At 40.6% G+C, this 15,300-nt stretch overlaps 1 protein-coding gene across 1 annotated transcript in view; it reads left to right on the forward strand.

Annotated features, from left to right (window-relative positions):
- Pappa2 (pappalysin 2) overlaps positions 1 to 15,300 on the forward strand; it is a 229,470-nt gene that overhangs the window by 140,341 nt on the left and 73,829 nt on the right. Inside the window, exons 14-16 of the mRNA XM_027417273.2 lie at positions 9,430 to 9,601; positions 13,004 to 13,181; positions 14,310 to 14,523. Coding sequence (XP_027273074.1) covers positions 9,430 to 9,601; positions 13,004 to 13,181; positions 14,310 to 14,523 — 564 coding nt within the window. The remainder of the gene's footprint in view (positions 1 to 9,429; positions 9,602 to 13,003; positions 13,182 to 14,309; positions 14,524 to 15,300) is intronic.

Below are 15,300 nucleotides of genomic sequence, written 5' to 3' on the forward strand. Positions count from 1 at the left end.
TCTATCTCATCATTTGTCATGCTGCTTCATGCTTCCTTGTTCCCTGCAACTGTCACTGCTGCTTTCTATCATTCTTCACTGTCTTTCAATTATTTGGAACCGAGTTTTGAAATGCCAGCCTTTGCCCTTCCTCCTTAGGCTGGATTGGAACCCAATACCTCACTGTGCCTATCCTTTCTCTGCTCATCTCTGCAGAAACTGCATATTCCCTCCCTCTTGATAGCTGCATGGAACAGCAGGCTCCTCTTTTCCCCTTTGCTTGGGGGCTGGGGGGGCTGAAGTTAAATTGTTTGCTTATTCCTTGGCTCCTCATCTTTTAGTTTTAGCAGAGGCTTCCCTTTTAGTGCTCCAGGGTGATGGGAAATGATCTCCTTTACTGCTGGGAAAGGCACTATAGAAATGAAATATGTATTATATTTCTACTCATTTGATTATCTTCTTCCCCAAAGCAGTTTAGCAAATTAACGTTGAATTTGTTTTTGTTTCTGCCCAGTTTCTTTTGAGCAAGGAAAGAATTATATCCGCTCAATTGTTCCCTAGATTTCTTGCCCAACTTTCTTTTCCCAGAATGATTTGCCCATAAAATAAGAGAGAAGGATGAGAACCCACTAGAGAAGATTCTGGGTCCCCTGGACAATGAGAAATGACTGGGTGGACAACATTGGTACTGGGAGCCACAGCGAACTGTTTGAGTCTTGACTGTCTTCTTTAATGGGACTGCAGAGAAGAAAGTAGAAGGTCATGCACATGGTTCTCATTTGGGAGCATCTTAGCATGTAGATAAGACTATTTTTGAATAGCTTTTATTAAAATTAAAATGCAACTATATAGGAGATTGTTAGTGGGGTATGTTCTAAGGATAATTTAGGTGACAACCTTCAGTGGAAATCTAGGGTCTGATCAGCATGTATCTTGTAGGTAAGGGAGGCCAAAACTGGGGTCAAACAGCAAGAAGAGCTTGATTTCAAAGCTTGCCTTTGAAACAAAGTTTGTAGTGGCTCATCATTTTGCTTAAGAGTCTACCATTAGGAATTATTATCATGAAGTCCTGACAACTCCCAAAGGTCTCTTTAAAATAGAAAACAACTATGTATCAGAAGGGAGCATGTTTTATACAACATCCATTCACCTATGGACCTTGCTAATGTAAAATGTTGAGTAGAGCCCTGCTGAAACATCATTTAGTGTAGGCATTTTTTGCTGAAAGATGAACAAAATTAAGAGTGTGGGAAAGGGGGAATGAATTGAAAATGTCACCAATGCCTCAGCGCTTTACTCAGCACTAGTCTTGTTAGTATGGTTTGTTTTCATGGCAGCTGTGGGAAAAGTGCAGAGAGTAAAAGCAAGCCGACATTTCTAGAGTTCTGCAGGCTTTCCAGCCTGCCAAATAGGCAGACACTGTTGACGCATTTGTGCATAAGCTCTGGTTGGAATGATCCTCTGGCCCTGTGTGAATTTCTGCTCAGCCATAGTCATAGAGGTGTAGAAAGCTTGAATGTGGAAGTGGCAGCAAATCCAATGTGTAGGCTGAGGCCTTTTATGTTGGGCTGCATCATCCAGCTTCACTCAGTGATTTCAGGACCACCCCATCCTTTCTTTCCTCCACGAACAAGTGAATTATTAATATTGCAAAGCTCCACAGTTCTAAAGAGGAAAAAAAAAACAGAAAACTAACAGTACAAATGTGATATCAATAAAAGCCCAGCAAGTTCTGAGATTACACAGGAAGCTTCTGCTGTAGAGTCTAGGTGTAGAAGTGGAAGAGCAGGAGCCCTGAAGTTCTCACCATGTGTTTTGCGTTCTGTTTCCTACTGAGGACTCATTCAAGGCATTAGGCCTCCATTTGCCCATAGCTTCTACCTAGGTCACAGCCAAGCTAAGCTGCTAGAGTCTTCTTGCCTTGTCGCTTCCTTCCTCGTAGTGACATGGTGAGTAGTCGTTCCTCACTTAGTTTCACATGTGTCACAGTTCCCAAGCTCTGCCTGTGAGAATGGCTGGATGGCTGTCACTCCTGGGTTAATAGTTTAATTGCTATCCAAGGGCAGAGTGTGGGCAGGGAAGGCATCAACAAAGCAATCACTTGCAGAGCTCCAGTAAACCATTACTCATTAGGAAATGCCTCATGTGGAAAGAGCTACAGCGTTTGGAGATTGTTAGGGGGGTGTAGTTAGAAACCCTGTGGCTATTTCAGATGGGCAGGTGCTAGGATGCCATCTGCATGTTTGTCACTAATTACATTATTTTGACTCTTTCTTTGGTTTTCTTCATATTTTATAATCCACATGAAAATCATGAACTTTGAAACTTGGTGAGACAGGGCTTTTGAAAGGGAGCACTTTTGGCTGTTTGATGCAAATCTGTTTCTCTTTAGAAGGACAGGGGCATTTGGATGGAACTTCTGGTGTTACGGCCAGACATGGTAAGATCTGTGCCCAGAATTAGAAATGAATAAAATGAATTACCAAGTGCTGGGGCCACCGGAGTCTACTTCTAATCTTACAAATAGGTCACATTCTAGGAAGCAATGACTCGGCCTGGCGGGACTAGTGGACTAAAATGGAGAGCCAAAGTTAGTGTTGAGACTTAAAGGGTCACAGACAAACTTCTCTTTCTCAGAATGTAGGAATGGGAGAAGTCTACTGGGTGCAGTAACTAGCCATTTTTCTGTCATGTGATGGAATATGTAGAACTACTACCAAGATTGCTGTTTTGCTCAGATGAGAATCTTCAGGGACAAGGACCTCGAATCTATTCCCCTTTCCAGTTGATATGACCCTACCATAAAACACTTCAAAGTAGCAGAAGTAGTTTTCCCCAAGAAGGCTGTTAGAAATATATTCTGTATTAACCTGGTTCCTATCCCCGAAAACAAATGAAGCCAGAGGTAAGAAGGACACATGTTGGGAACCTGCATACTCTCTAAGAATGGTTGCTATTGTTACATTTGTTTTTGTAGATGGTAGTGGGCAGATGAATGAAGACTCCGTCTCTACCAGTCCTTTCCATACACTCTACTCCTGTTTGCTGCCAAAACCCAAGTATACATTCCTTCTTGATCTACGCCTTCTTATTTCAATAAAGCAGAGTGGAGGGGCATTGATCCTCTCTTACTATTTAACTTTAAACGAGTCCCTCTAGGGAGTGCTCTGGGATTGATCTTTAGTCAATAGTGCCATTTCTTGGATAAAGGCATTGCAATAGGTTATTTAACTAAACATCTTCAGAAGTGGGACTTAAGCACAAGATTTCTTCTGGGCAAGAAAAATTATGACAAGCTCTCTCTTGCACTCCTGACCACATCCTGTCTGTTCCTGAGTTTTCTGGACTCCCACCCCAATACCACCATCACCTCATCTATGAAATTAAATACCATGCTAAAGCTGGCAGGGCCTTTGGTGGAACCTATTTCAACCCTGTTATTTTACAAACTTGCTGATGGAAAGCCAGAATGGTTAAGAGACTTACCCAAGGTCACAGATATCAGCAGGGCAAAACAAGCCCAGAACCTAGATGACAGGGTCTACTGCTTTCTCTATCATTGAAGACTATTTCTTGAAGAGTGTGATACAGATGCCAGACAGTTTCTCTTCATATTGATTCTGGAAAAGAGAAACTGTGGTCTGACTCTTCCAGATGCCCAGCAAGGGTAAGATACTGACTTTAGGAAAATCCATGAACTGAGGTCACCCTGATTTTGAGTTTGGGCAAATATTAATTACTTTATTCTATTCTGTTACTAGGACTGTAGGAGTCAACTGCTTTTTGAGTTCAACTCCTTTCGAGTTCAGTTTCCCCATATCTACAATGAGGGATTTGGGTTGATTTGTCTTTCAGATACCGTGCCAGTTTTAGCTAAACCTAGTTCTTCTACAGTAGTTGCTATATCTGGTCCCATAGTTAGCACACAAACTTCACTCAATATGAGGGAACTGGGATTTCAGTACTGATTCTGATGGACTCTTTCAAGTTGAGTCAGAACCTCAGTAGGACATTGAACCAATGCTGTGTGGCAACTGTAGGTAGAACAGCTATGACTTGCTAATTTACCAGGAACACCTGGCTTTCACAATGTGAACCTGCCTGGAAACTGGGACAACATTCCTGAGGTGTCCTCAAGAACTGTAAAGCTAACAAACAGTATCTGCTTTGACATCCTATGGGATGCAGCTCACGGCAAGCATGGCCATGGGTCTGGCTACTTCGCCTATGATGGCTATTCTCTGGTCTCAAGCTCAATCTGTTTGTCTCTCACCACTGGAAAGGCTTCCTTCTAAAGCTACCTTCAGGGACAGATGTTGATTCTTTCAAGCACAGATTTCTCTAAATCTTCTGGTCAGAATAGAAGAGACCCAGATGTACCGAGTATTACTCTCATTTCACAGTGTAGGGAGAAATCATGATTCCCCCATGCTTTCTTCACCTTGCTCCATTTACCTGTTTTCTGTCTATAAAACTTAGAAGTAACTTCTTGGGACATTTATTTAGCCCTTCCAAATCTTAGTCATTCCTTAAAGTCAAATCAATGTAATGATAAAATTGTCTCTGAAGGAGCCATGAATTAAAATGATTCAGGCACATGATTTATTTTCCAGCTTTAAATGTATTCAAAGTTTTGTCAGAACTAGAGAATAAGTTATGCTTTTAGCCTACTCTGAGGCTTCTGTGTGATAATTCAGGTTTAACACATTAAAACATAATGATTCAGCAGTGAAATCTATCTCTTTTTGGAGCCAGTTTTGCTTTCATAAATTCTAGGCTTCTAGAATTGATTAATATTTCTGTCAGGCTATATGTATCCAAACCTTTACTGGGATATGCTTCACTTCTAGTGAGTGGTAAAAACTTTGAACCAGCTGCTCATAGTGAAATGGAGATGAAGAGACAGGAGGCTCATAAAGACTTTAAGTCAAATCCTGCCTGGGCTACAGAGTGAGACCCTGCCTCAGAAACCAAAACAAAACAGATAACCATTTGAAACTTAAAAAGTATCACAAATACTTGCACCACACCACTGGAACAATAACAATTCCTCAGGTGATAAGTGCTAGAAATATATGTGTTTTAAAAACCATTTAAGTGAGCCTGTGACACAGCTATGATTGAGAGCCTGTATCATGGAGCAGAAGGCCAATCTTTTATGGAATCATGATAGGAAGGGGCTCTTCCCTGTGGGCATTATTTGCATGTCCAGTCACCTGAGGAGAAACCATATCATGGGAGACTATTAGGAGCGAGTGTGGAGTAATTCTGTACAACAGAAGATAGCCTCGTTTAAAATGGTTTTTAGCCGGGCGGTGGTGGCACACACCTTTAATCTTAGCACTCGGGAGGCAGAGGCAGGTGGATCTCTGTGAGTTCGAGACCAGCCTGGTCTACAAGAGCTAGTTCCAGGACAGCCTCCAAAGCCACAGAGAAACCCTGTCTCAAAAAACCAAAAAAATAAAATAAAATAAAATGATTTTTAACAGGGATTCCTGAATTCAATGCCTTAGTTTCAGCCCCTTTAACATAATGGTTTTGGGAATGAGAATCAAAAGAACGATGTTGTGCCATCTCAGAAAATGGAGAGAAAAAAAGCAATAAAATAAAGCTAGCATAATGGGAAGGTGGCCATGTCCATATTGTGATTTCTAAGGACTCACTGGCTTGAAATTCAATCCTTTGACTTAAAATTCTGTGAGTTATATTTGACTGATCTCATCATGTCCTTGCCGAGAAGACACTGTGGTGAGTGTCTTCAATGTGATCTGAAGAAGTAGGTGGGAGAGAAAGGAGATTTTGCCAAAGGGGAAACACACTTAGGGGATTTTGCACCCGATAGCACCTGAGCAAACAACATTGCTGCCTTAATTTAGCACCTTTTGAAAAATTACTGTTCAAAACTCAAATAAATTAATAAATATTCTATGCATCCCTTCTATTACCCTGCTAAGAACTTTTTGGTTCATGTAACCAATGCTGCTCTTTCCTGATTAGATAGAAAACAGTAGGAAAACAGCCTCATCTCTAGGTCTCATGGTCTAAATTGGCCTAGGAGGGAAGCCTAGGAGATGAGGATTTTTCCTCTGACTCCGTGTGTGGCTGCTAGCCAGTCTCCAAGCAGTTTTAGTTTCCTTGTATGTCACACCAAGATAAATATCTTCTGTTCCCTTCCTACCCTCACTACATTGCAAAGCATCACTTTTGCCACCTTCAACAGAAGAAAGCATTTGAGAAATTTTAAGATGAACTATTTGAGCTATTAGCAGTGTCTTCATCTATGAGAACTGAGGTCACATGAGGAGAACGGAGAGTGTAACAAGGTGTGATAATAGCGAACACAACAAACTCACTCAGGAGGCAATGTTTGTGGTGGAAAAGAAACACCAAGGAGGGTTTGGGATTAGGGTGCAAGGGAGACAAGTCCACAATTGGTACCAGATGCCATCAGAAGCTAACGACCTGACAAACACCGTCCTCATAAAACAAATTCTTTTAAAAGGAAGTAAATGGAAATATAAGCTAGTGAAAGAATTTGTAGCAGCTGCCACGAAACCATTTCTCACTTCATAAACAGGTTTGGGTTTGCTCCCCCACACTCCACCCCCAGTTGTGGCCTTACTTCATGACACCTTTCCCTTTTGTGTGTGCTTTGTCTTTATGTCCTGCTGTGCTGTCAAAGCTGGGTACACTCATGGTGTTAGATACATGCTCATAACACCAACAACAAATATAGTCCATGCATATTGATGGAAAGAAGCTCATGCACAGTGCTCACTTTCTGTCCTGTCTCAGCATGTACTTGCCCTTTAAGATGATGTGGATACATTGGATAAAGTCACCATAAATAGAATGTGCTCTTTCATACATGCTAAAGAAGACACAGTGGTTTGGAGATGAGTAACATGTAGCATTTATGGATTTGAAGTTCTTTGGTATCATAAAGGACATCTTCTGATCTCATCCTAAGGACAGTCAGGTTTTGACTACCTTATCCAGATGTTGAGTAAGGACTCAGAGACAGCCTTATTCCTTATATTGCATGTCCTCTGGTCAGAAATGGATCTGGGAATTCATACTGACTCATTAACAGTCCTGTTTTCCTAAGCTTTTATTTCTCCTCCTGTCATTGGGCTGTATGGATGTTATGTTATCAAAGAGAATAACTATGGGATAAGACAGCAAAAAGATCCCATCACATCATGCATCTCCACTTCTTCCACCCTCTACCTCTCAGGCATGCACAAAAGAAATGAGAGTGTCACTGAAATAGTGTTTAAACCCCATCCATCAGTGACATCCATTTATCACAGTCAGATAAAATCCACCTTTTTACAAGGTACTACTTTTAAAACAAAGTCTCAATTACAGTAGGACCTATGTACACATTTAATGGCACTTCATTTTCTACATTCTTATACTGTTGTCTAATTATTTGATAAAGTCATGGACCACTAATACAAACCAAGGACAAGTAGAGCACATTATTGGTGATGAATGATAGCTACTGTCTCTATGATTATCACCACTGGCAAAAATATCAAGAGTAAGAAAATATGTTATTAGTGTCTCTCAGTAGACTAAGTTCCTTAAAGCACTGTCTTTGTTCAATCACTGGTTCTCAGTCCAACCTCTTGCAAAGACTATGTCCTTTTATTGTAAGATAATTACACTCAAACACAGACACACAGATACTCTTTCGGAATAGAAAGTCTGTTTTACCATGGGGAACTTGCTCAAATCATGCAGCCCAGAGCCTTACCATTCTTTGTCTCTTATGTACAAAAAAAAAAAAAAAGCCACACATCCTAGTTGACATACTTTTGTTAACAAGAACAGTTACTGAGAAGAGAAACTATAGGAGGCAAAAAGTGAGGTTAGTATATTTAGGAACTTTTCTAGATCTTGATGGATCTTTGTCCCTATTTTATCATGTGTTAAGGGTCAACATGATGGTCAGAATGGTTCCTCTATCATGGCATCAGTTACGCTAAGGTCTTGGGGCCTATAATACTTAGTGTTTATTGGGGGAATGAATGATTGGAGCAGGATGGTTGAATCATTGTAGGATAATTTTCTTTTATGTGATTTAACACATTTTCCATTCTAGTAACTGACTAACTTTGCTATCTAAAATAGGAAAAAATCTAATTAAGCAAGCTTTTATTGTGTCTACTGTAACCAAAAATACGGAGATTTAAAATTGGGCAAGAAAAAGTATTTCCCTTCAAGAAGGTCATACTCCCGTTGTGAGATTAAGGACACAATCAGATAATAATTGTCTTGTGTGTAAATGAATGCCTAAACTGATTTAAGAACAAGAAAATGCATATATAACAAGATCAAATAAATTAAAATTAGAAGGGAGTTATTTTTATGCTTTCACTAAGAGTTTTGAAGGAAGAAAATAACTGGGGAGGGTTGCTTCTTGGAGTAGGAAGACCTTCTAGAAATTTCATTAAACTGAAAAAATTATGCAAGTCAGAGAAATGAGAAAGAAGGGAACCTAATAGGAAACAGAGCCTGACATGGGGTTGGCCCTTTGGCAGTAGGACAGTAAAGGGGCTAACCTGGGAACAACATCATCCTTGTGAAGAGAAGGTAAATCTTCTATGAGGGAAGGGATTGAAACATCAGGGTACTCACTCCATATCATGCAAGTATTAAATGGTGGTGCCAGGACTAAAGTCTGGTGCTAATGTTTTAGTTAAACTCTGTGTTTCCTTTGTGTCTGGAGGCTACACTCTTCTTGTGCTACTATCTATTACATCATTGCTGCTATTATAGTCCAAGCTCTATAATCTCCTTGAACCTTGGGATGTTTATGAATCTCTCTTGCTACTGGTCCAGGAAGCAATTCTGTGCTAAGGAGCTATCTCTGAAAGTCCCCGGCACAATGTCTGGCATTGTGGTCTCCTAAGCCTGTGTTGGTAGGTTTCCTGAGCCTGTGCTCCCTTCAGTGGTATGTGCTCATAGTCAAAATGTTTTCATATCAACTAGTCTGTGATCTCAGATACTCAACAATACTTGACTTTCCACACAGGCATTCTGGGACTTCCTTGTGATCAGATATCTAAAGGGCCAATGCCTGATGAAACCAGGAGTCTCTTGGATCTATTTTTGAAATTTGTCCTGGGTCTATTCTGATTGCTTGGAACCTAGAAATATTGTTGTTTAATATTTCAAGTGTCATTCCTTGATCTATTGGTTTCTGACATTATCTAGAACATCTGGGAACACATGTTTCTACCTCATCCCATAATCACTGATTCTCGTGGAAGGGCCACAGAAAGTTAACTGTCACGATAGTTCTTAGGAAGATGGAAGAAAGTGATGAGTTCCACTTAGGCTGTGAATAAAATCTTTCTGCACTTTAGGGGTATTGTTCAGAGATGCATATTGCTGCCATTTAGGCTTTCCCTAAGATGCTTCCATTTCTGTCACCCCCAGCTGTGCCCAACGACCATGTGGAGAACAGGGAAGATGCACGCCATTGCTACTTGATCATGCAGACATGGTAAATTGCACCTCCAGTGGTCCAGGTCACATGAAGTGTGCTATCACTTGTCAAAGGGGGTATGTCCTTCAGACCAGCAGTGGACAGTACATCAGAACCATGCAGGTGAGTTGGAAGCTGACAATCAGAAGGAATGAGTTCCTGGGGCAGGAAGCTATCTGTCTTCTTTCTCTCACTAGACTGAGAAGGGTATGTGTTTTTAAACCTTCAGGAGCACAAAGTATGGTTTCTAGGAAAGAAAGGAAAACATGGTGGTACCGAAGTTCAAGGTGCCTAAACATATGGAACTCTGATTTCCTAAGATATTAACATACTCACTGTGTGGGCAGTAGATATGAGTATTTATTCAATATTCCCTTGATTTGTCTTCTTAACATTGAGAAAATCTCAAAGTAGACATGTTCATAATTCACAGAGAAATAGACTACTGTCAACTTCTCTGAGGTTCCTGGGGGAATATAACCAAATTGTACCCCAAAACATTAAATCTACAGTCAAGGCAGGAGTTGTATCATGGTACTGGATTTTCCCTATTTTTGCATACCCCTCCCCAAATTTCAACTGCACCATTTCCAGGATTTTGGGTAGCCTGGGGTAGTAGAATGTACTAGTGAAGAGCATCATTCAAGAGACAGATCTAGGTAAACTTTTTGTCTCCATTATCTTTTAGGTATACAACAGTAAGAACAACCAAAATAAAATAATCCCTCTAAATTCATTTCTGATTTGGAAATATTCCAAACAGAAATATTGAACTTATTAAGTTACTACAATAGTTGATGAGCCTTATTATAAGCTTCTAGTGGAATAATAGGCATTGGCTGCTCTCATTACAAGCTTTTTGTATTAAGAACAAGATAACCTCTCTCTAACTAGGACTTATTTCCCATTTCCCCTTGAGAAAGCTAACAGCACTGGACTGGGGAATTTTAAGCACAAATGAACCATTGGAAAACAAGATCACAAGAAGATAGTGGAGGTATATACATGGTCAACTGCAATTATGCTTGGAGAGAGAGAGAGAGAGAGAGAGAGAGAGAGAGAGAGAGAGAGAGAGAGAGGTATGATATATATGATCATAGAAAAAGACACACCATTGCTAGTTAGGCATTAATTGTTTGAGAAATAGAAATGCTTCAGTTTTGTGCCATTTGATTTCTTAACAGTTTGAGAACCTTTGGAAGAATTTCACTTAGGCATGGTTGAGATTTAAAGATACAATTATAAATCTGAGAACGTTTCATGAAATCACAGAAGCAACTTTAATGAAGCTTGAGGCATCAAATTTCTGATCACCTGTTCTTAACTCAGGCAAAGATTCTTCATGCTGAAAACACAATAGAAATAACTCAACAAGTAGGGACTAAATTCATGTGTGTGGTATGTTAAGAAGAGCAGAGAAAAAAGGCTATGTTTGTTGAGCATTGAAGTTGGACAAATCTAAAACAAAATGGGCAATACCCAAAAATAAGCCAAGAGAAAAACCAGGCATTACACATGGATTTTAGAGACAGTCTTTAAATGATTAGTGGTTTGCTGCAGTTTGAACCTGACCTCCCAACTGTGCTAAGTGTGAGAAGAACCTGGTTAGAAGGAGGATGGGAGATCACATTTGCCAAACACATGGTGGAGTAAGCAATGGCGCCCTGCAGCTGACCAGCCACTGTCACCCGACTCTGGCCCCATGCAGGAAATTGTACAATCCCAGCTCATGATCACAAGACAGTGGGGATATTTGCTTTCTGTTGACATGTGAACTGAAGCTAAATAGAAAAAATGTGTCTGGCTTTGACTTGGATCCTCTGGCTGGCAACAGGGACACACTGGAAAGCAGAGAAAAGCACTAAGCTAAGATGTAGTGTCAGAGGTGATAGGTGACTTCAGCAGTCATTGGACCTTTGGCTTGTGTGCCAGTGTGGTCGCCTAATGGGATGACCTGCAATTTCATCATAGAAACTCTTCTGTCTGTCTTTGATCTTTATCCCCATGGTCAGATGCTTGTTTTTCCCAAATGAGCCATGAATTTCAGTCACTAAGTGCTTGCTTGTCTCATACCTGGCTGGATGCCTTCTTCTCCTACCTCCCCTGAGTGGCTCAAAAGTCCTGGTGATCTTTCAAGTCCTGCACCCATCTCAAGTTCTTTCTGCTTGAGGGTGAAATCCCTCTTCCTATCTCCTTGGGTGCTGCTCTCCATACTCATGTAATACCTGATGACAGATTTTCATTTCTCTAGAGTTATTGGTTTCTTCTGGAATTTTTTATTTCTCTTATTTTTAATTTATATTATTTATGCTGTATTCTCTCTAATTATTAGGGAAGACCGTAGGACTATTTTAGAGCAAATTAAAATATACTGTTTGCATCTAACAACTTTCTTTTTTTCCTATTGTTTTCTTAGCCACTGTTTCAGTGATTTGCTCTATTTTTAGCCCCCAGAAACCATCTTGTTCAGTTCAGGGCCTTCTGAGTACTCCATGTGTATTTTCTCATTTACAAAATGGCAATGTACTCCATGCTTGCTCATTAAAATGGTAAGTTTGGGAACATGGCTAGACTCACTCCCATTTACCAGAGGTTGGATAGAAGCACCTGTGTTTATTAACTCTCTTATGTATTGTTCACTCTTCTGGACACAGGTAATTATTTTTAGTAGCATTATCAGTATGTTTATTAATAAGGGTGCCAGTAGGAAGTAGATGACATGTAACTTATTTGCTTGGTATTGAACAATCTAGTCAACATCCGTGTGTTTTAGTGTTTGTATCCAAAAGGGAAAGGATTATTTTAAGTATGAAAGTTAAACAATGTACTGAAAGTATTCTGTTATGAAATTTGATACATATGCTATGCTAGGTGCTAACTCTTGTTTCTTATATCTTTTACTTTACGTTTTTGATAGAGGATCTCACTCTTTAGCCCAGTTTAGTGTCAAATTCACAGCACCTTTCTCCAAAGTAGTTAATTTAAGAGAAGTTTATAAGCAGACTTCTTAAAAAGATGTAGGCAGGATTTAAGGATGTGCTGTGCGATAGTCCAGAGTGACAAGGCTCTTCTCTTACCCTTAAACATGAAAGGTTGGCTCTGTGGAGCAGCAGATCCCACGGGATCAAAGACCAGAACAAGGTAGTGATGATAGTCACTGGGTGAGTCAGTCTACAGCCATGCCTTCTGGAGGGGGCAGGGAGATAAGCACCCAGGACTTCCTTTTCTCTGTCATCTCTACTCTGCCCCCAGGTCCCAGAGCAAGCATTCAAGCACCAGTGGGAGGCTTGAGTTTCTGGGCCCAGGGAAGGTTGGATTGAAAATAGATACATCAGAGCAAGGATAGGACAGTCTGAAGATGAAGCTAGAAGAGCAGTGACTCCCTGGTATAAACAGGCTCCCTTCATCAGCATCCCCCAGTGAGTCATAGGAAAGGACAAAGGCAGAAAGGTTGCACAAATGACCACTAGGACTCTTCCAAAGCCATTATATGTGACTTTTACAGAAGTAATTCTCTGTTTCTAGAAAGGGATTCTCCTCACTTGTTCCTCTGGCCACTGGGACAAGGATGTGAGCTGTGTGCACGTTGACTGTGGTGTCCCTGACTCGTCCTTGGTGAATTATGCAAATTTCTCCTGCTTAGAGGGTACTGACTTTCAGAAACGCTGTTCCATATCATGTGTCCCACCAGCCAAGCTCCAAGGTATTGTCTGGGCAACCGGGGAACTGAATGTGAGCTCCCTTCATTCCCTCACTCTTTGGGGGTACATTTGTACTGTTTTCACCCATATATGCTTCAAAATTTCTATTCTCTGATACCTTCCTCCAATAACACAAAGTTCCCTCTGATATCACTATGTTTTGTTCCTGAAAACATGCATAGAGATGTCCTAGATTGGGGTGTCATTAATACTGAATGAAACTTAGTCTTTGTTTCTTGCTTTTATATGAATTCTCAGAATAAGGCAAATCAGCACAATTGTTCTGATAATATTAACAACCAAGGTACATGTTATTAAGTTTTAATACTCACATTCTGCACTAGATATGTTTTGTTTTATTTTGTAAATTAGGAGAACACTGTTACACAATGTATTCCTGGCCATGTGGCTTCTTGCGATGAAGAGGTGCTGGACCGGGCTCTAACTGACCAGCACACCTTGCTCTTTGTCTGTACTTCTCAGCCTTCAGGATGTCACACAATGACTCATTGCCTATGCAGATTCCTCAACCTTCCTCTGAGATGTAGTTTAGTAGGTGGCAGGCTACTGATGCTAATGCTGGCAGTCCTAGGTTACATTTGGAGAAACCAGCTTACACAGAGTCATATGGCATGGTACTAAAGCTCAGAACATTTTATCCAAACCACCTGCCAGAAATCCAGACTCTGCTTTGGACAGACCCCATTTCCTTATCTGCATGATAGGGGATAGCCAGAATCTACTTGATAGGGTTTTTTGCTGTTTGCAATTTACATGTGTTTGCACAAGCAGACTACTTAGAATAGTGCCTGGCATATAATCACCAACTGTCATTCTTTCAATACCACCCATATTGCTACTACTTCTGTATATTTGCTACTTTAGGTAGGAAGAGAAGCAATGATTTGACTGGTAGCTCTTCTTCCATTGAGACTAGGGAATCTTTATGTGATGTTATGGTATGTGACATCTTGCCAACAGCTATAGATGGGAGATTTTTAGAGACACTGTACAACAAAGAATAATGGTACTTGAAAAGAGCCAATGTATTTGTTCGTTGCCTAGGTTTTTGTTCTTTGTCCATGTGCTATCTGTTCTGAGCATCATGTGATTCTCTTTCCTGGAGTCAGGACTGAGCCCTTGGCTGACCTGTCTTGAAGATGGACTCTGGTCTCTTCCGGAAGTATACTGCAAGTTAGAATGTGATGCTCCTCCAGTTATTCCAAATGCCAATTTGCTCCTGCCAAATTGCCTAGAAGGCAACCATGATGTGGGCACCATCTGCAGATATGAATGCAAACCAGGCTACTACGTAATGGAAAGTACAGGGAGTCAAAGCAGGAAGTAAGTGTTCATATTCTTGCTGTCATGATTTCCTTGCCTTGCATTGTGCTCCTGCTCCCTCAAAGAAAATTGCAGATCATTTCTTTCTGGGACACCCACTGTTTCTTGTATTTGATTTTCTATATAACTTCTCTATACATGCACAGACATACTCTTCAGTCATGACCGACAGGAGTCGAGGTATTTCCTGTAAAGATATCTCCCATGAGAGAGTTCCATAGTCTCATGTAGATGCTTTTGGGGGGAAAACTAATTAAATTGTCATTTTCTTTAGTGTTAAAATGATTAACCTCCTGGATATTTTTTAGGCTGTCTAAGTCAAGCTCAGTGCCAGCACAATTTGTTCATATAACTCAAACTATGTGGCTGGCTGAGCCCCAAGGCGTCTATCACATGTGTAGTGGGTGGAAGGTTTCTTTCTCTGCCTCAGTTTTCCTAATTCTGGCAAATGGGATGATAATAAACAACCACCTGACAAAACTGATGAAGTGGCTTCTCGAAAGAGTATATATTAAAGAAGACTCAATAGACTATCTTTGGAACAGAATGAAACACATTTGGCTATGTCCATTAGTATTTTCATCATTCTGCTATTTCTTCTATGAACTGTCTGGAAGGGTAGCAGGAGAGGGGCAGGGCAAAGTGCTCAGGAATGAGGAAAGGGTAGCGAGATGACTGACATGTAGGGTGGAGAAGAAAGAACAGAACATTTTAGGATGGGAGAGCTAAGGGTAGAGACGTAGCAGCCATTTCTCTGCGCCCATAAGCTTTATGTGG

This window comes from Cricetulus griseus, chromosome 5, assembly GCF_003668045.3.
Source record: "Cricetulus griseus strain 17A/GY chromosome 5, alternate assembly CriGri-PICRH-1.0, whole genome shotgun sequence".
Taxonomy (NCBI): Eukaryota; Metazoa; Chordata; class Mammalia; order Rodentia; family Cricetidae; genus Cricetulus; species Cricetulus griseus.